Source organism: Hyperolius riggenbachi, chromosome 3 (genome assembly GCF_040937935.1).
Source record: "Hyperolius riggenbachi isolate aHypRig1 chromosome 3, aHypRig1.pri, whole genome shotgun sequence".
Lineage (NCBI taxonomy): Eukaryota > Metazoa > Chordata > Amphibia > Anura > Hyperoliidae > Hyperolius > Hyperolius riggenbachi.
In genome coordinates, this window is record NC_090648.1 from 336,985,355 (window position 1) to 337,007,569 (window position 22,215).

A 22,215-nucleotide genomic window follows, 5' to 3' on the forward strand; every position below is an offset into this window, starting at 1 on the left:
TAAACTATTGATGGTTATAGAGAACAGGTTTGGAAAACAAAACTAGTTTAGAAATGCATGGACCACTACAAGCTATTTTACTGATAAAACAAAAAAAAGGAAAACAATTATGAATTGTGGAAATAAGCCAGTGGACCTACTTTTATGAAATATTATACTAATAAAATAGCTGCTAACCTACCACTGTCATATGCACTATTATTTTATGGGGTAGTCCAGTAAAACATCTGTATTTCATTACAATAAAACATATTTGTTAACAAAACAATCTCTCCCACACAGAATATAGCATTGTGTGACTATTACTGTGCACAAAACACACGGACCTCCATAACCTGCTCTTCTAAAAGAGTGGAAAATAGACCATAGTAACACAAAGTACTGCGCTTCAAAATGCTCCAAAATCACTGTGATTGAATATAAAAGCAATTTATTAAAATTCAAGGTCATTAAATCATCCAATGATTTAATATCAGTATAAAGGCACTGTGATTCTCTAGGTACACCTTTTAATTTTTGTTATCATGCTTGACTAGACATCAATCAGACTTAGCCACAGTACCATTTCTTCTTTTATTACATAATATTGATGTAGTGCTGAAGAGGATTAAAATGGCATTTATATTTATGATTTAAATAAAATGACTTTCCATATCAGATCTGAAAAAAAGTTTTTTTGGTTAATTGGAACAAACTCCGCAACAAGAAGCAGATTTACTTCGTAAGCATATTTTAGTCACCTGGTCAAAAAAAAAATAAAAAGAGAAAAAAGAAAAAGAAAGAAAAGAAAATAGAAAAGAAAAGAGCAGACAGATATTGACAATACATAATACAAATATTAACCACTTAAGCCCGAAGGGTTGAAATTTTTTTACATCCGAGCAACTTTCACCCCCCATTCATTTGCCAATAACTTTATCACTACTCATCACAATTAATTGATCTATATCTTGTTTTTTCCGCCACCAATTAGGCTTTCTGTGGGTGGTATATTTTGCCAAGAGCCACTTTACTGTAAATGCATTTTAACAGGAAGAATAAGAAAAAAATGGAAAAAATTCATTATTTCTCAGTTTTCAGCCATTATAGTTTTAAAATAATACATGCCTCCATAATTAAAACTCACGTATTGTATTTGCCCATATGCCCCGGGTATTTCACCGTTAAAATTATGTCCCTATCACAATGTATGGCGACAATATTTTATTTGGAAATAAAGGTGCATTTTTTCCGTTTTGCGTCCATCACTGTTTAGAAGCCCATAATTTATTAAATCATATTGATATACTCCTTTGACATGAATATTTAAAAAGTTCAGACCCTTAGGTAACTATTTATGTTTTTTTTTATTATTGTAATTTTTTATTTTTTTTATTTAAACTTGTATGTGGGTATTTTTTGGTGTGGGAGGTAAACAGGGTTTTTTTTAATATATTTATAGGTTTATTCTTCAAAAAAAAATTTTTGGGGTATAATTTGCTATTTGGCCACAAGATGGCCAGATTCAAAAAGTCCTGGGAGCGATCGATCTGGCTCCCAGGCAGAAGAAAGGAGACCAGAGCTCAGAAAAGCCGCAGCGTCTGAAGAGACGCTGTCGGCTTTTCTCCGGGGGGGTCCGATCAGCGAAAGGGATTTATAATCCCTTTCACTGATTGGTGGGCTAGCGGGCAGTAGCGGGGGCGCGCACGGGGGGGGGGGGGCCCGCGGGCGCGCGCGCGACCCGCGGGAGTGCGCGAAGCCCAACTGGACGAGAAATCTCGTCCAGTTGGGCTTAAGTGGTTAAGTTTACAGAATTATTAAGTTACAAAAACAAATCTGTTAAAAATACTCATGATACTCAAACATATGAATAAACACTTTTATTACCTACATATAGACAAATTATTGGTAAAATGTTGCGTTTCCAAAACATTCTTCCAAGAAATTTAAGAGCTCTGGTAATATTCTTAAAAGGGAACCAGAGAGGATGAACTATACATACCTGGGGCTTCCTCCAGCCCCATACGCACGGATCGCTCCCACGCCGCCGTCCCCCGCTGCCTGGATCCGCCGCCACCGAGTCCCGTCATTGCCGCGAGTCGGCAAGTCGGCCGGCGGACGCGGCCAATTCTCCGCATCACAGGGTGCTCTCCCCATACAGATACGCATGTGACTGCTTACTGCGCAGCCGCATGCGTACATGTATGGAGGGAGCCCCTGTGATGCGGACAATTGGCCGCGTCCGCCGGAAGTGACGGGCCCGGTACCGGCGGATCCAGGAAGCTGAGGACGGCGGCGTGGGAGCGATTCAGGCTTTCGGGGCTGGAAGAAGCCACAGGTATGTATAAAATCTTTGCCTTTTTTCACCCCTCGTTCCTCTCTGGTTCCCTTTAAGAATATTAAGGCTAACATCAGTTAAGGGAGAACTACATTTTTAAGCCTTTCTTTACAGTAAGTTTTATAACTAGTCCCTGATCAGCAATGTAGATATATTGTACTTTATTATTATTACTTATTTTACTCCAATAAGGAGATCTGAGAAAAGCACAGAACCAGAGTCATGTTGAGGATGTCGTTTGAAGTTCCACCTGCAGGTTTGATCGTCTTCCTGGGCCAGGTAGTCAAAAAATCCCCCCCCCCCCCTTCCCCTATTGGGACAATAATATGTGCCTGTTTGGGCACCTTCCATACATATGGTTATTTATTTAGTAGGGTGGGAGGTTTGATCCCCGGTTCTGCTGCCCTGTTCATTGTAAAAATAGACAGCCAATGCTGTCAGTCTTTGTAGCTGTCCCTTCTGTTGCTAGGGACGCTAATTTTTTCTTATAGGAGGGCGTGTTTCTACGTGTAGTTGCGTCCCAGCACACGTATGGGTGTTGGGTGTGGTTATGTCTCTTCCAGGGTGACCAGGGGTGGGACTCTATTGGCTAGATTGCCCACATATTTGTGAGAGCGTAGCGCTGGCGGCGCTCGCTCCCCATTGGCTCAGGAGATTGGTGACAACTTCCGGTCCGCGCCTTCCGGCTTGTGGAACACAGTTGGCGTCCCGGAAGTGCAGTCTGCGGCGATGGTGGGTCCTCCTTCCTCCGCTGGTCCATCAGAGAATAAGGTATTAAAGGGGTGATAACTGGGGGGCTCATTTGTCCTGAGGAAGCGCTCGTTAGAGGAGTGCGTAACAGCTGTCGACTTTCTTGTGCATGCTTGTCCCCCTCTCGCTCTCCTAGCAACTGTGGCTGTTGTATTTTTTGTACACAATTTTTAAACTTTTTCCAATAAAGGCTTTTTTATGCTGGATGTGCCCACCGCTTTCAACTTTTAAGTATTTGGCTGAGTGGAATTATCAATTGGTCTGAAGCACTCCGGAGAGGCCCAGTGAAGCAGCCCTGTGCACCTGATCTTCTCTATATATTCAGAGTCAAACTTTATTTATAAGAGAGCTTACCTGTTGTGAGGACAAACAGTTGGGACATTTCTGATATGGAAAATTGGGCTCTTTGATGATCTTAGTAGCACAAACATTAATGTAATATATGTCCATTATAGATCATCTTCTGCTTTCCTACATTCTAAGTACATTTACAAGTACAGTTAACCTTGTACAAAGTGTAAAGAAGATTAAAAAAAACGCTTTTAAAAATATTAAATGATGTTCACCTCGGATATAAAATCAGGCACTTGAATCTAGTAAACCATTTCCACAGCATATCCTGGAGTGATAGCATACTTTGCTTTAAGAAAGAAGTTATTGCTTTACATACAATTTTGGGGTGAAGAACAGGCAATAGAATAGGATATTCATTAAGATCTTGGATAACCAAACAAACAAGTCAACTGTGGAGTGGACAATTTAACAGTTCTCACATACTAAATGATTATCAAGCAACAAAGGTCAAGACTTGTTCCACTGATAAAGTGAGAAAAGAAAGTAGACAACTTGCAGGACCAGCAAAGATTTTCAGATATTAAATATCTTTATTAGTAAAATAAAAATATTAATAGAGTGCTTATCTTCTATAGATGTTAGTATTCCATTTTCAGCTGAGCTTTGTCTCACCATACATCTGCATACTCCACTTGTTTGGTACCGAAGTTCCAACTGACATGACACTCAAGGCAAAGTTTCATCTTTTCTTTTTTCATATATAGAGTAGAGAATGCTTAGAACATTTGTGAACATCTTGCTTTTCTATCATCATTAAAGAGATTTCCTTTTTTTCCTTTCTATACAACATAACAATTTGTTTGAGGAAATCTCAGAGATCGGACCTCAAATTTTATTGCAATAACTAAGTATAGAAAACATGTAAAGAGAGCTCGTGGTGGGCTCAAAAAGTGGAAAAAAGAAGTGGGCTACCTCATCTGTGGGGCTGAGCGGATCAGGTAGCCGCAAAAAACGCCACTCCCATGGGCCGCAATGGCCCACTTTCCCTTTCGTGACCTCTGGGTCACGACGCTGCACTGAGAGACTCTCTCATAGCGTGCAGGGAGGCGTGGGAGCGGCAGGAGGCACGACCAGGGAGAGTACTGCCCAATGGCAGCTAAGGGAACCCTGTAGGAATGCCCCTGGCGGGTGTTTTGAAAGGGAATTCCTCTCCCCTGTGTTTACCTCCGAGTTAACGACAAATCTTGTTGCCAAACTTGGCGGGCTATAGCACGGCAGAGGGGGGGGGGGGCAGCGAGCGGCAGTTGGGAGACACAGAGTTATGTCATTAGGCAGAGGACATGACTATGTCCCATCTGCCCCACGAAGATCCACCTCAGGTTCTCTTTAATCTTTTCTGATAAAAGGTTAGAGGAAACACTTATAATAAGATCACATACAAAGCTTGTAACTAGGGATGATCAATGAGATGCAAATAATTTCTTCTTGCATTAAAATACATACAATTTACATTAAATTTGTATGTAAGGAGAAATTATTTGCATATATCAAAGCATTCATTGATCATTCCTACATGTACCAAAACACTTTCCAAGACCTATAGATAAAGAAAAAACTAAACAACTTAAAGCCCATTGTGTAGATCAATCTAAACAAACAGAATATTTCATTAAAAGGCAACGGGCAGAATCCTGCATCTGCTTTATACAGTTTAGGAACAAACATACTGCAATGATATTGCCATTTCAAGAAACTCATCCACTTTTTTTGAATTGTTCAGGGGCATAAGGTAAGATAAAAATAAAATACTACAGTAGAAGAAAGTTTAAGATGTTATTGTTAAGCAGGAGAGACACCCAAAACTACTATTTTTTTGTGCTCATTATGTAGGGTGCCAATATAGTGTGACTGTTTTTCCAGACTCATTGCATTTGATATTCTTCTTTCGACCAGTCCGTCCAAAAGTCTCCAGTACTACTTGTACAAGTGAACACTACCAGAAACCCATTTTTTCTTGCAGTTTTATCAGTCTTAAGCACAGAAGATAGAAAAACCTAATTTTTGTGTCTTGTAGTTTGCAAAGAAAAAAAAAAAGTCTTTGATGCTGCTTCAAAAGTTAGCTTTTAATCTTTTATTTTCTTCACGTAGCTTTTCTATCTCTGTAACTAAGTTTTCATTTACAGAGTATCGTTCAAGAAGCATTTGCATTTCAACCTAAATGAGAAAAAAAAAAAAAAAAAGATTGGTAAGCAAAAGTTAGGAGATACAATAAAGTAGCAACCATTTAAAACTGGGATAAATAGATTTGGTAGGAAGTGCATCTGTCTGTCCCAATTTTAAGCTGCACACAATTAGTGTGAGCTCTGCATGCAAGCCAGAATTATATCATAGACCCTTCACTACGTGGGACAGCAGACTTCTTAAGTGTGAGGCATTTTGGATATATAAATTAAAGGCATTTCGAATTCCTAGCCACAATAATGGCATTGATTTTGCTCCTCTACTACTAGACCTCATGATGTTGGAGTCCATTTGCCTGTCTGGGGGTGTGCTGTCCGTCGGTCTTCTGCCCTTGGGCCCCTGTCTGGGGAGCATCACCCTATTTGGCCAGTGGTACGGTGTGGGGTGGTAAGTACACACACCCTCAGACTTTGCCCTCCTCTGAGGATGTGGCCGGTTTTCTCCTTCCCAGAATGATCAGGCACCATTATTTCTTCCTGCTTAATTATAGATCCATTCTACTGATATCTTCACATGCTTTTGTTTATTTTTTGATTACAAATAAGATATTCTGTTGCTAATTATGGGAATGTGAAGGTGTTGACCTGGGTCCTCGTGGCCAAGTTCTCCTGGTATAAAATGTATATCTTTAGTATTTATACACACACTTATAAGGATTTTGTGTTGGTTTTTCTTTTTGGTTTTGTATGGACTTATCTAGATTATTGAGCTTCCACACATTCGCCCATTAAGGCCTCTTATGTGGTCGTTACCCGGGATGCTTCTCTCCCCTTCCTCTCCTGTTGACGTGCACGGTCACTTCTCAAGGCCCAATCCTTTTATGTTTGGTTACCACTTGGGTTGGTGTGATTTGACCAGCACCTCTATGGGGGCCCCTGCCATATGGGGTTGATTGTGGCCTGGGCCGACCTTTGACCATGGTTAAAGTTCTGTGTGGGTGGCCAGTATATACCCTTGTGAGGAATACTCTTATTTCACCACTAGACTTTGCTGCAGCGGCGCCCCGTCTCAAGGGTCCAGTTGCCAGGCAACTTTGGAGTGTTTGGACTGACCGCACTTCCAGGTTTCTGTGCGTCACCACACATGGCACTCGGGACATTGTGCTCCGCCCATCCAATATAGCATGAATTCTGCCTTTGGCTAGCGAGGGGGTGCGGCCGCATGTGCACCTGGTACTCCGGGTTGCCTAGCAACTTCCCACCTGCATCCCTCCCCCCCAGCTTCTGTATGCTTACATTTTTAGGCAGGTGTGCAAAGGTCTGGAAGCAATAACTGGTCTGCCCTGAAGATGCTGGTAACCTTACAAACAAAACCAGTTGACATTATGCAGCCTGACCGGACTGGACAGCCTGTACCAGCATAAGAGATCCACTTTGCAGCATGATAATAGCTTATACAGCAGAATGGCAGATGAGTTTATGACAAACACCATTGTCCTGTCATTAGACTATTACATTTTTATGCACCAAACTTTTGATATCAAGAGTTTTCTTATTAAAAGGAAAATGCCTCATATGATACGGTTGATCTGCTCTAGGAGGCTCCACCTGAAGTGGACATATACTTGGTGGACACTGCCCTTTGTTATATATCATATACAAGTTTCCTGACATTGATGTCTTGGGGCTTGATTCAATAAGCTGCGCTGCTAAAGCAGTGCAGATTAATGTGGAGAAGTACGAACTATGCACGTCTTACTAAGCAGCGCTCGCTGCCATGTAAGGAAAGTGCCTTCCCTTAGTTACACGAGTTGCTTCAATAGCAATGCGTGTAACTTTAAATGCGGGCGGTCGTGTAAAGTATCGTTACCGCAATACTTCACTAGTGGCCGCTTCTATGACAATTAACATGTTCATTTACATAGTAGCGGCTGCTATTGACAATTAACATGTTAATTGACATAGTAGCGGCCACTAGTGAAGTACTGCGACAGTGATACATCACAGGACCGCTCGCATTTAAAGTTACGCTCGTTACTATGGAAGGAGCTTGCATAACTAAGGGAAGGCACGCTCCTTACATGGCAGCAAGCACTGCTAAGTAATGCTTGCATAGCGCGCGCTCCTGCACATTAAGCAGCGCAGCTTGATGAATCAAACCCTTGATGCTCAATGGATATTTGTTAGCATGCTCTCCCACAAGAAGGTAAGCAGCTACTCCCCTGGCTGACTATCATCTTCTTGTAACCATTATTAAATGCATAGCGACTTATATTGAAACATGTTCCTTAATATTGGTGCATAATACAATCTGGATTTGTGACCTCATCCATTCTATGGAACTAAATCTAACACTACATGCCTGATAGAAAAATTATCAAAATTATCCTGCAATAAATTTCCACCTGATGCCCATTTTTGCTAGCTCCCTAGGCTAATCTGTTTTTTTTTTTTGGGGGGGGGGGGGGGGGGGAGGAAGAGGATGCCCACAATTATGTCTGGCCAGTCATCTAATAATATGATGTCATTGTATTAAGTTTGCTGTAGCAGTGTTGATCTCTTGGCTGGCTTTTTGTATCCTTGTCCTTTTGATAAACCTTTTAATATTTGTGAGAAGTAAAAATTGACTATTTTAAATAAACGTACAGTTTTTGATTTTTTTTTTTTTAATTTAGAAACTGATTGTTGTGGTTTATTAATTTACCTTTTAACCCAGCTGTATCCCTACCATCGGCCTTCGCTGGCAGGTTACACTTAAAGACTCAAGCCAAGTCTGTTGTAACAATGAAACTACACATATGCATAACACACCCTCCAGTTTTGATTTGCCAATCTTGACACATCCATGTAGTATCAGAGTTAGGCATCATTCACAAAGCTTTTTCACCATTTTTCCTGTTTTCAACTTATCTATCTTACATTTTTTAGGGCTCCCAAAGAGCAAAAATATAATATAATTAAAGGGACTCCGAGGAGTGCCCGAATTTAAAAGAATATCTTTACCTTCGGCTTCTTCCAGCTCACCGTAGACGGGGAGGTCCCGCGGCATCCTCCTGGCGCTCCTCTCCTTCAGCCTCCGCCGGACCCCATTACCAGCGTCACACGGGCCGGGTGTCAGGCCAGCTTTTCCTGGTTAATGACACAATGCGTCATCACGTCGGTCGCTTCATGTCATCACGGTGGCCGGCGTGACAGGTCTGCGCATGCGCGGCTTTTCCGCGCATGTGCAGACCTGTCACGCCGGCCGCTGTGATGACGCCATGCGGCCGGCGTGATGACGCATTGTGTCATTAACCAGGAAGAGCTGGCCCGATACCCGGCCCGTGTGACGCTGGTAACAGAGGCCGGCGGAGGCTGAAGGAGAGGAGCCAGGAGGACGCTGCGGGACCTTGCCGCCTACAGTTAGCTGGAAGAAGCCCCAGGTAAGTGTATTCTTTTAAATTCGGGCACTCCTCGGAGTCCCTTTATGGCAAGAAAACTAATATTGAAATGAAGTTAATCAGGAACATCTTATTTTGCTTGTAAATGTGCTGTAAGGTTATTTTTATCAATTAGGTGATAGTCATTTATGAGAAGTTTTGTGACTAGAGCCCAATCTGTTCATAGTATTCAAATTCTGTAGTGAAAATACTGGCCAATCAAAACGGGATGTGTATAAGCACCCAAAAGACATTTTTCACACTACAAAAAACAGGTACTTATGTGGTTATACCCAACGTTACTTGTATCACACCTATTATGACACTACAATAAACGTACCCCAGAGAGAATAATTTCTGGGCTGTCCTTCAAGCTGATGTTTATTCCATGTTTCTTATTTTAAACGTTTATAGTGCTGACATCTTCCACATATTTTTAAGTTACATAACTAATAGTTGCACAAACTAGAACACACTCACAAACTACCTAACAGTCATAATCTAATGTTTGTACAATGCTCCATTGCTACTTTTGAGGGAAACCAATTAACCTATCTGTATTCCAAGAGGAACCCCATACACATATGACCAGAATAGACACATTTCATGCAGATAGTGTCCTGGCTCAGATTTGAACCTGGAACTTTAATGATACAAAGCAAGTGTGCTGTCCACTCAGGGCTGGATTTCTGGTAAGCCCACAAACAGATGGGCCTTCAGTGACTCTTGTCCAAGGGGACACCTGGACATGGAAGAGAGAGGATGTTACACATGGACAAGGGGGCTGCACAAGGAATTGGAGAGTTGCTGGTAGTGCCTGCTGCACATGGAAAGGGGATCCCCAACATATCTGGCCTAGGGGCAGTAAAAATCCGGCCTTGTATTCACTACATGTGTAGTGGGTAGTCTTATTAAATTTACTCAAACTCAAAGATATCTGAAGGTGAAAAAAAAAATAAAAACGCACAGATCCAGGAGCACCAATATTGGCTTCAAGCTAAGGTGTGCCTCGGTTACACCCCAGTACCAAGGGGCCACAGCAATGAGTATCCTCAGAAACCGGCACCACACGAAGTATTATAGCTCAATCACTTTATTCTGCCATCCAATCGCAACGACAGACTGCTGTTTCGGCCATAACAAGGCCTTTGTCAAGTTGCAGACAAAATACAATAAAACACAGTGCATATGCCAAATATATAGGAAATAGACACACCCCTCACAATCCCATAACCAATCCCAGCAGCACACAAAAACGGACCTGATGGAGAACATATAAAATGTCTAAAACACCAATCAGAATGCAGGATTTTAAATGGCAGCTCACCTATGGGGGCACAGCGCAAAAACCGCCGCTACCATGGCCGCATCACAGGCTCCAGGACGCTCATGTCCCCGCTGACATCCTCCGTGTATCCCGGAAGTGATGTCATAGTCACATGACCCAAAGCAGGCCAATCACCGCTCCCTGTTGCCAACCAATGCGGCCAGAGCGGTATAACAGCGTAGGGACGGTGGGTGGAGCGGCAGAAGAAACGTAGCCATAGCTACCATAACAAATATAAACAATAAAACGCCGCTATCATACTCACACCCATCTCCGTACGCTGCATTCGGAATCCCGCCGCACCACCACAGTGTGAGCTGTCAGATATTGTAAGCTGCCAGGAGCACCTATAAAAACAAAGATAAAACATGATAAGAAAAAAGAAAAGAGCATAAAACTTCAAATACATAGACATGAACAGGCTTATTAAATGACACCACCTAGATACAAAAGCATAGATCATATTCTCTGTTTAAACCTGCCCTCCCCATGGCATCCAGTCTCCTGATCCATCCAGCCTCCCTGCGTAAGAGCTCCTTGACACGATCTCCTCCCCTCCATGTATTGGGAACCCCATCTATTGCCATCACTTTTAACTGAGCAACACTATGGCCACACATAGTAAAATGTTCAGATACTGCCTGCCCAACCGTATGATTTCTTATTGCAGATTTATGTGCAGAAATACGGAGTTTTAAATTCTGTGTGGTCATGCCCACATATATATAACTGCAGGGGCATTTAATGAGGTATACAATGTGAGTTGAGTCACATGTATATCTTTCTTTAATGAAATAAGTAGTACCCATGGTAGGATGTTGGAACCTATTACCCCGCATGATGTTACCACACATGTGGCATGACATGCAGGGAAACATGCCAGATTTGGCCGATGGGGCGCAAGCACCCGATGTGCTCTTAACCCGCAATTTGTCTCTAACCGTTGGAGCCCGCCGGAATGACATTATAGGTGGATAGCGGAACTCCGGAACCCGAGGCAAACCATCTCTCAAAATGTACCAGTGTCTGCGCAGGCTCCTTGCCAACACATCACTACATACATTGTATGTCGATACAAACGGAATGCAGCCAAAAGGTCTCGGTTTCGATCTGTGCACTGTCGTACAGGTATTCAAACATCCAACCGGGTACCCTCGTGACTTGAATTTTTTGGCCAATTCTGATTTACGTTCTTCACAAATCCCAGGTTCACTCACTATCTTCTCTACCCTGGTAAATTGACTTCGTGGAATGCTGGTCTTAGTACCATCAGGGTGAAAACTAAGATAATGCAACGTGGAATTTCTATCTGTATTCTTTACATACAGATCCGTCGAGATTGCATTATCTTTACGACAGACTAGTACATCAAGAAAGGGTATGCGTTCATGGTCCCAATTTACAGTAAGCTTGATCGGTGGGCATTGATGGTGAACTTGTTGGACGAAATCGTCCAAAGTGGAACGTGGCCCCCTCCAAATGCAAAACACATCATCTATGTACCTCCACCAGCACACTGAGTGCCGGCGGAACAAGGGATTAAGGTACACAAAGGTCTCTTCAAATAACCCCATAAGCAGGTTTGCATAGGAGGGGGCCACGTTCGAACCCATCGCTGTGCCACGCTTTTGACCATAGAAACGCCCCTTATATTCAAAATAGTTATGTTTCAAAACTATTTCCAACAATGTGGTCAAAAATTTCCGTTGGTCATTAGTGCAATCGGAACAAATCATCAGGTACCAATCAATAGCCTCCACACCTCCATCATGAGGGATGGAGGTGTAGAGGCTCTCCACATCTAGGGTAGCAAAAGACATCTCATCATCAAGAATTGGTATTGTTCGTAATTTAGTCAAAAACATCCCCGTGTCCTTCAAATATGAATCAACAGACTGTACTATTGGTTGTAATAATTTGTCTAAATATCTGGCCAGGGGAACAAACACAGAACCCACACCAGCCACAATAGGCCGCCCCGGAGGGCTTATTAACGTCTTATGAATTTTTGGCAAAATGTATAAATGTGGCATGGTGGGGTTCTGTTTCAAAAAATTGCACAACTCCTCATCAATTATTCCCCTAGCAATTGCTGACTGTAGGACCCCACAAATAAGTTGTTGTATCTGTGGCAAAGGATCGGATTCCAACAAAGTATAAACTTCACTATCTGCCAATTGTCTCTCTATCTCACCCTCATACTGTGACCGATCTAATACTACAATGGCCCCACCCTTATCCGCTGGAACAACAATGATGTTATTATTGTCTTGTAGATTTTTTAGGGCCTGACTTTCCAATTTGGTGAGATTATGGGAAATTCTAAAGGAACCTGCTTTAAATTCTAATTCCAACTGCTTCAGATCATCATTAACTTTAGCAATATAGGAATCAATCAATGCATGACTTGGAGGTCTAAAAGAACTACTGTTTCTAAGACCAGAGTCCTTCAGATGTAGCTGACCATCACTATCATAATGATGATCACTAGAGGTCCCCATTGGTGGAACATTACAAAAAAAGTTCTTTAACTTAATGTTCCGAAAAAAACGATAGAGGTCCTGCTCCAATTGGAAAAAGTCTGGCAAATTAGTCAAGCTAAAAGACAAACCATAATTCAATACTTGCTCCTCAATTTTGCTCAAAGTGTATGAGGAGATATTTACCACAAGAGATTGTTCCGTTAGTGACCCCTCCTGGGTCGAAGGTTCATCACCCTCACAGGAGGTTTCCCTTTTGGTCCTCCTCCTGCGCCCCCCCCTCCGTTTCCTCCTCCTTGGGGGCAGACCGGAGTTGGTTTCCCAGGGGTACCAGCCTCATCAGAAGAACCTGTCCCAGAGGTCTCTCCCGCTGGGTGTCTCCTAGATGGAAGACGTTTTGGATGACGTTGTGGTTTCTTATGTGTAGGTGAAACAACCTTCTGCCAAGGATACACATAACCTGTTGTATATTCAGTGATGTCACGGTTAAACTTAGATCTTTTTCCCTCTTCAAGGGTTTTAGTAAACTGCTCCATCCTTTTTCCCAAGGCCTCCATGTATGCTTTATAATCTTCCTTGGGGAGATGCTCTTCAATGTGTAGTTTCGCTTCACTGATCTTAGCCTCAGAAACCGGCACCACACGAAGTATTATAGCTCAATCACTTTATTCTGCCAGCAGTCTGTCGTTGCGATTGGATGGCAGAATAAAGTGATTGAGCTATAATACTTCGTGTGGTGCCGGTTTCTGAGGATACTCATTGCTGTGGCCCCTTGGTACTGGGGTGTAACCGAGGCACACCTTAGCTTGAAGCCAATATTGGTGCTCCTGGATCTGTGCGTTTTTACTCTAAGGGTACCAAAACCCAGTGAAGCACAATGGCGGACACTGACGGACAGGTTGAAGACACCTTTTACTATTCTGACACACAAGCTGCATCTATCCTGGCGTCAGTTGGAACTGGGACACCATTCCTTGCTAAACCTGATGTTAAACCTATACAATTTGAGCTGGAATCCTATACCAAGTCTCTAATCAATCTTGACCTGCATGCCAAAACTTTGGCGGATTACTGCAGGGCCAGGAGAATCCCTCGAGGTGTCCGGGCACACGTGGCCCCTCTGATTTTTCCGAAAGATACAGAGTTTTGTGGTACATGGGAAAAGATCTGGAACAAGGCATCATACGACGCCATGTTGTTAACTATCGTCCGTATACAGAAAGAGATACCTGTCTTGGAGGCTAAGATCAGTGAAGCGAAACTACACATTGAAGAGCATCTCCCCAAGGAAGATTATAAAGCATACATGGAGGCCTTGGGAAAAAGGATGGAGCAGTTTACTAAAACCCTTGAAGAGGGAAAAAGATCTAAGTTTAACCGTGACATCACTGATTATACAACAGGTTATGTGTATCCTTGGCAGAAGGTTGTTTCACCTACACATAAGAAACCACAACGTCATCCAAAACGTCTTCCATCTAGGAGACACCCAGCGGGAGAGACCTCTGGGACAGGTTCTTCTGATGAGGCTGGTACCCCTGGGAAACCAACTCCGGTCTGCCCCCAAGGAGAAGGAAACGGAGGGGGGGGCGCAGGAGGAGGACCAAAAGGGAAACCTCCTGTGAGGGTGATGAACCTTCGACCCAGGAGGGGTCACTAACGGAACAATCTCTTGTGGTAAATATCTCCTCATACACTTTGAGCAAAATTGAGGAGCAAGTATTGAATTATGGTTTGTCTTTTAGCTTGACTAATTTGCCAGACTTTTTCCAATTGGAGCAGGACCTCTATCGTTTTTTTCGGAACATTAAGTTAAAGAACTTTTTTTGTAATGTTCCACCAATGGGGACCTCTAGTGATCATCATTATGATAGTGATGGTCAGCTACATCTGAAGGACTCTGGTCTTAGAAACAGTAGTTCTTTTAGACCTCCAAGTCATGCATTGATTGATTCCTATATTGCTAAAGTTAATGATGATCTGAAGCAGTTGGAATTAGAATTTAAAGCAGGTTCCTTTAGAATTTCCCATAATCTCACCAAATTGGAAAGTCAGGCCCTAAAAAATCTACAAGACAATAATAACATCATTGTTGTTCCAGCGGATAAGGGTGGGGCCATTGTAGTATTAGATCGGTCACAGTATGAGGGTGAGATAGAGAGACAATTGGCAGATAGTGAAGTTTATACTTTGTTGGAATCCGATTCTTTGCCACAGATACAACAACTTATTTGTGGGGTCCTACAGTCAGCAATTGCTAGGGGAATAATTGATGAGGAGTTGTGCAATTTTTTGAAACAACAGAACCCCACCACGCCACATTTATACATTTTGCCAAAAATTCATAAGACGTTAATAAGCCCTCCGGGGCGGCCTATTGTGGCTGGTGTGGGTTCTGTGTTTGTTCCCCTGGCCAGATATTTAGACAAATTATTACAACCAATAGTACAGTCTGTTGATTCATATTTGAAGGACACGGGGATGTTTTTGACTAAATTACGAACAATACCAATTCTTGATGATGAGATGTCTTTTGCTACCCTAGATGTGGAGAGCCTCTACACCTCCATCCCTCATGATGGAGGTGTGGAGGCTATTGATTGGTACCTGATGATTTGTTCCGATTGCACTAATGACCAACGGAAATTTTTGACCACATTGTTGGAAATAGTTTTGAAACATAACTATTTTGAATATAAGGGGCGTTTCTATGGTCAAAAGCGTGGCACAGCGATGGGTTCGAACGTGGCCCCCTCCTATGCAAACCTGTTTATGGGGTTATTTGAAGAGACCTTTGTGTACCTTAATCCCTTGTTCCGCCGGCACTCAGTGTGCTGGTGGAGGTACATAGATGATGTGTTTTGCATTTGGAGGGGGCCACGTTCCACTTTGGACGATTTCGTCCAACAAGTTCACCATCAATGCCCACCGATCAAGCTTACTGTAAATTGGGACCATGAACGCATACCCTTTCTTGATGTACTAGTCTGTCGTAAAGATAATGCAATCTCGACGGATCTGTATGTAAAGAATACAGATAGAAATTCCACGTTGCATTATCTTAGTTTTCACCCTGATGGTACTAAGACCAGCATTCCACGAAGTCAATTTACCAGGGTAGAGAAGATAGTGAGTGAACCTGGGATTTGTGAAGAACGTAAATCAGAATTGGCCAAAAAATTCAAGTCACGAGGGTACCCGGTTGGATGTTTGAATACCTGTACGACAGTGCACAGATCGAAACCGAGACCTTTTGGCCGCATTCCGTTTGTATCGACATACAATGTATGTAGTGATGTGTTGGCAAGGAGCCTGCGCAGACACTGGTACATTTTGAGAGATGGTTTGCCTCGGGTTCCGGAGTTCCGCTATCCACCTATAATGTCATTCCGGAGGGCTCCAACGGTTAGAGACAAATTGCGGGTTAAGAGCACATCGGGTGCTTGCGCCCCATCGGCCAAATCTGGCATGTTTCCCTGCATGTCATGCCACATGTGTGGTAACATCATGCGGGGTAATAGGTTCCAACATCCTACCATGGGTACTACTTATTTCATTAAAGAAAGATATACATGTGACTCAACTCACGTTGTATACCTCATTAAATGCCCCTGCAGTTATATATATGTGGGCATGACCACACAGAATTTAAAACTCCGTATTTCTGCACATAAATCTGCAATAAGAAATCATACGGTTGGGCAGGCAGTATCTGAACATTTTACTATGTGTGGCCATAGTGTTGCTCAGTTAAAAGTGATGGCAATAGATGGGGTTCCCAATACATGGAGGGGAGGAGATCGTGTCAAGGAGCTCTTACGCAGGGAGGCTGGATGGATCAGGAGACTGGATGCCATGGGGAGGGCAGGTTTAAACAGAGAATATGATCTATGCTTTTGTATCTAGGTGGTGTCATTTAATAAGCCTGTTCATGTCTATGTATTTGAAGTTTTATGCTCTTTTCTTTTTTCTTATCATGTTTTATCTTTGTTTTTATAGGTGCTCCTGGCAGCTTACAATATCTGACAGCTCACACTGTGGTGGTGCGGCGGGATTCCGAATGCAGCGTACGGAGATGGGTGTGAGTATGATAGCGGCGTTTTATTGTTTATATTTGTTATGGTAGCTATGGCTACGTTTCTTCTGCCGCTCCACCCACCGTCCCTACGCTGTTATACCGCTCTGGCCGCATTGGTTGGCAACAGGGAGCGGTGATTGGCCTGCTTTGGGTCATGTGACTATGACATCACTTCCGGGATACACGGAGGATGTCAGCGGGGACATGAGCGTCCTGGAGCCTGTGATGCGGCCATGGTAGCGGCGGTTTTTGCGCTGTGCCCCCATAGGTGAGCTGCCATTTAAAATCCTGCATTCTGATTGGTGTTTTAGACATTTTATATGTTCTCCATCAGGTCCGTTTTTGTGTGCTGCTGGGATTGGTTATGGGATTGTGAGGGGTGTGTCTATTTCCTATATATTTGGCATATGCACTGTGTTTTATTGTATTTTGTCTGCAACTTGACAAAGGCCTTGTTATGGCCGAAACAGCAGTCTGTCGTTGCGATTGGATGGCAGAATAAAGTGATTGAGCTATAATACTTCGTGTGGTGCCGGTTTCTGAGGTGAAAAAAAAATAAAATAAAATACTTTAAACTCCTAAGGAACTAGCAAAGTATTATTGATGTACTGATCTATACAACACTTCCTACTAACATACAAAAATTCTGTTTATGCAAAGCTTGCATTCTGTGGTTTCCTAGCATGACCTTGTTTCTTTACATGCTGTGAAATGAACCGTTTGTAGCAGCATAAGGCATTAAAAATATTAAGTGAACTGCCTACAAGTTGCCCAGAAAGCAATACTACACCATTTCTTAATAACAGGTTATTTTTTTCTCCCAGCTGCTTATATTAAGCTTTATTACGATAATACTTCTCCTCAACAAGTGCTGAAAAAGCAAATCTTTATACGCTTTAGCATTCACTAGCATATTTAAAGTTGAAATATATTTTGCAATTTCCTAACATAACTAAAGTGATGGTAACGTCTAAATCAAAATAAAGAAAGTTCTGAAATTTTAAATTTAGATTTAGGTGATAAACATTTTATCCAGAACTATTATTTTCTATGAACCACATCTCCTTAAACATACCGACTGCATGTGAAACTGTTTTATCATCTCCACTTGTAAATTGACAATATCCCTGTGGCAGGCTTCCCTAAATAAAACAGAAATAACAGATAAAAAGGTAATTAACAGAGCCATTCTCACTAACCAAGGCATTTAAATCATCAGTAAATGCTGCCTTTCACAGAGCTGTAGGTAAAAGCTTGAACATTTGTAGGAAAACTTAGAAGTCTGTATTATGGTGTCCATACATGGTACATTTTTTTTCATCCAATCTTACCATTTCCATGTAATAGAAGGGGACTGCCTAAATTATCCATTCAGTATATTCACCTAATTTACCCTTATACTACATAGAAATGGTAAGATTGGATGAACAATATTATACCGTGTATGGCCACCATTAGGATGAGTTTGTACATTCAAACAAGACGTAAAATACATCACCCTGCAATAATTATCATCTTGTGTGAGCAATCCATCTAATTGCAACCAGATGCCATTATTTAAACGTCAACATATGTAAAATATTAAGAATCAAATTGTAGTCACTATTAACCACTTCAGCACCACAGGGTTTTTTGCTTAAAAACCAGAGCAATTTTCACATTTCAGCGCTCCTCCCATTCATTCACCAATAACTTTATTGCTACTCATCAGATGTAAATGATCTATATCTTGTTTTTTTTGCCACAAATTATGCTTTGTGAGGGTGATATTTGCTTTTAGTAATTATGTTATTATCTGTGCATTTTAAAGGGAAAATGAGAAAAAAAAGAAAAAATACACTATTTCTCCATTTCCCTCCACTATAGTTTTCAAATAAACAATGTTACCATAGGTAAAACACACACATTCTATTTGCTAATTTGTCCTGGTTATCTCAACATTTAAATAATGTTCCTAGTACAATGTATGGCGAAAATATATTAGTTTCTGGTTTGTTTTTTTGTTTTCTCATTGTACTCTATCAGTAATTAAAAGCCCTTTTCTTCATGATTAACAGTAATACACTCTCATGGCATACATATTTTAAAAGCTAAGTCCCTAGGGTAACTATGTATTCTCTTTTCAATGCTGTCACTTTTGTTGTTTTTACAAGTATTTATTTGGGGGTATAGAGTACATGAAAATAACAGTTTTATTGCTTTTCATTCAGTTTTCCGGTAAAAAAAATCACATGACTTATCCCTCAGTTGTCAAACACCACAAAATCTATTCTCTCACTTGTCACGGTTAAAATGATACCCTATATACATAATCAGATAGCTTATTGGGCATACAGCACACTGTTTACCACAAGTACGCCTATCTACTCCCCTGAGCCCCAGGTAAAGTTCTGTGGGGAGTAGATAAGCGTAGCAAGGGTTTCAAAGTGGTTAAAAATGCTGGAAAAAAAGATTCTATGCAAGATTCTATTTGCATTGCAGGCAGGCGTGGTTACCACTTGTTGCAAAACTGTACCTGTTGGGCAAGTTTTTGCAAGCTCCGCACCAGATATGCATCCTATTGTTATATGGAGCCAGACAAGGCACACACGCGGCCAGGTGGAGCATGCGCAGCAGAACATCACTGGCCCCAACTGAAGAAACAGTTACACTTTAAACTGACAATTCCATCCTACAGTAAGAAAATAGTGTGGGCCTGATTTATCAAGAAAACAGAAATATCAAAATAAGTACAGTTACCTGGAGAATCCAGTCAGAACCTAGCTTAATTTAACAGAAGCAAGTAGATTAGGATGACTTGGACAGATTACCTGACTAGCCCAAGGCAGGTCATTTGGCTGTTTCTTCGATAAAATGAGCACAAAAGCACCTAATTAATTGCAGCTTAAGCAGTGCCCAGTGGGTCATTAGGGCGTCCAATAAATATCGTAATTAGGCGGTATAGATATTAGTGGGGGGTGAATTCAGCAGCGGATATTGTGGGGGACGGTTAGGGCTGATTCCCACTACAAGAGCTTTTTAAACACTAGAGATTTTAAAAGCTCTTGCTAGTGCAATGTTATGGGAGATTTTTGCAAAATCACATCACTCCAGTGAGAACACACACATAGAACAACATTAGCAAGAGTTACCTCGCCGCATCACTTCCGCTTGCATTCAAGTCACTTCCATATCTCCCGATGCGGAAGTGAATTGAGGAGAGGGGACGCGGGTGCGGGCGGATGCGGCTGTGCGAGAATTTGAAGCATGCTGCAGATTCTCAGATCACTCCACATAACCAGCACGCAATGGAAACTGTTCCATTGCCATGCATTGGTTACAGTTCGCCTGCGGTGCGATGCAGCTATGTAGCCACATCGCACCATGTAGTGGAAACAGGCCCTTAGAAAAGTTCTTGCAGTGTGAACAAGCCCTTAGGGTTAGGTTTTGATAAAGGGAGAGTTCAAGCTTAGGGATAGTAAAATACTGGTAAAAATTACTTATATTTTATTATAAGAATTACCACCCACCAGTAGTAAAATACTACTATATTACCCAATGCCCAATAGAACTATATTGATAATTATACCGCTATTCTGCTAACAGCTTATCACGGCACCCACATTACAGTAGCACCCTTTGTAGATGTATGCATCTAGTCCATACATGTACTGCTGCTCTGGTGAAACTAACAAAAAGTCAAAATCAATAATGATTGATGATCACCTTATTGATATTTCAATGTGCAGTCGATAGATTTTTGTTGTTAGACTTGAATTTTATACTGAATTTCTCATCTACTCCATTCAGACAAACACTAATCAAATAAGGTTATTGGAATATAGTCTCTTTTAATCACACTAAATATACAGCAAACAGTCATAGAGTTTGCCAAGTTGTATGTAGGTGAAGAATCTCGTGTCACCAAGAATCTAAAATGAGCTCAACCACAAACAAACAATAATATAATATCAGTTAAAATACTGACAAAATGATTTTACATTGAAAAGTGTGTTTGAGTATGGATCAGGTCTACAGATCTACATGTGGTTCACAGTCTTTTACTTTCAACAGCTGGTTAGAATTCTGTCTGTTCAGAACAGTCCCCCCTGAGCCCCATCAAAGTTCATAACGCTAGAGAGGGTCACAGACTGCCACTGTCAGTTGCATTTCCTCTCAAGAACTTTCAGACATAAGCCCATCTGCTACACTGCCTTTATATACAGAACAACCATGAACGGCTTTCCAAGATGCTGTCAGCAGCATAATACAATAGAATTCGAGACAAAAAGTTGTTTAATAGTTTACAACTAGATATGAGCGTCCAGAAACAGATAAAAAAAAACTAAGGACAATTAATAATTCAATATCAATGCCTTAACTGTATTTCCTCTTCAGGCATACGATAAAGCAAACATCATGTATACATGGCATACACTGGTCGATTTATTACTTTGATCAATTATTATAACCAATAAATAAATCGAATGGATCAAACATGTAGTTGTCATTTTGATGCAGAATAGATTCTTATCGGCCGATATTCGTTCAAATCCTTAAAAGGAATCGATCGAGTATGTCGGGTTAATTCAATGGAACAAGAATTGAGAGCTTTTCATTATGTATTTGAACTACTTTTTTTTACTATTTTGTGATTGAAAATTATTTCTGATTGATTAAGGGTTAAAAAAATAAATTAATTGACCCTAGTGTATGGGTCAAAAAAAAATCGATTCATGTTCGATCAAATCATTTATTTTGAATCAATTCTAAGAACCAATAGGCCAATCGATCGTCAAATCAACCAGTATATGGCCAGCATTACATTCAACATATGCATACACAACGAGGTTGATTCACAAAACTTGCCTAATATCTTCTATATCTTAATATAAATAATCTCTCCTTACTTATTCATACTTAGTCATTTTACCTAGAAATCACATTTTCATAATTTTCCAAGCAACAAAATTAGAAAAAAAATTTTTTGACTTGTTCCTGGTTAATTTAGCGGCTATATTATTTTTCCTGCCTTGCTTTTGGTGTTTAAATACGCTGATGGATGCTTAAAAGGTTTTAAATAGAAGAGATAAAAAACAGATGGGGCCCTTAGCCAATTCACTTTTTCGCCTACACGTCCTCAATAAAATGCCTCTTAAGCCACCAGCAAGCAAAAAAAAAAAAAAATACTCAGAATAATTACCTTTTCACCTACCTGTGGGTATTTTTTTTTTATTGCAGAGTGCTGAGTGCAAAACAAAAGATAAAAAATAATTATCTCCCAATAGAAATCTAAAGGTGGCCCATACACATCAATTTTCTCTTTAAGGTCCTTGCAGATTTAATTCATCTGCTGGGAATAGATGCCCCAAAATGTCAGATTAATCGATT

General features: G+C 41.2%; 1 protein-coding gene across 3 annotated transcripts in view; it reads right to left on the bottom strand.

Moving 5' to 3' along the window:
- Positions 1-3,931: 3,931 nt before the first annotated feature.
- NEDD1 (NEDD1 gamma-tubulin ring complex targeting factor) overlaps positions 3,932-22,215 on the bottom strand; it is a 79,001-nt gene continuing 60,717 nt past the window's right edge. For all 3 annotated transcript variants that reach the window (XM_068276895.1, XM_068276896.1, XM_068276897.1), the window contains 2 exons: positions 17,921-17,987; positions 3,932-5,575 (listed from right to left, as the gene is read on the bottom strand). In XM_068276895.1, coding sequence (XP_068132996.1) covers positions 5,471-5,575; positions 17,921-17,987 — 172 coding nt within the window. In that variant the 3' untranslated portion in view covers positions 3,932-5,470. The remainder of the gene's footprint in view (positions 5,576-17,920; positions 17,988-22,215) is intronic.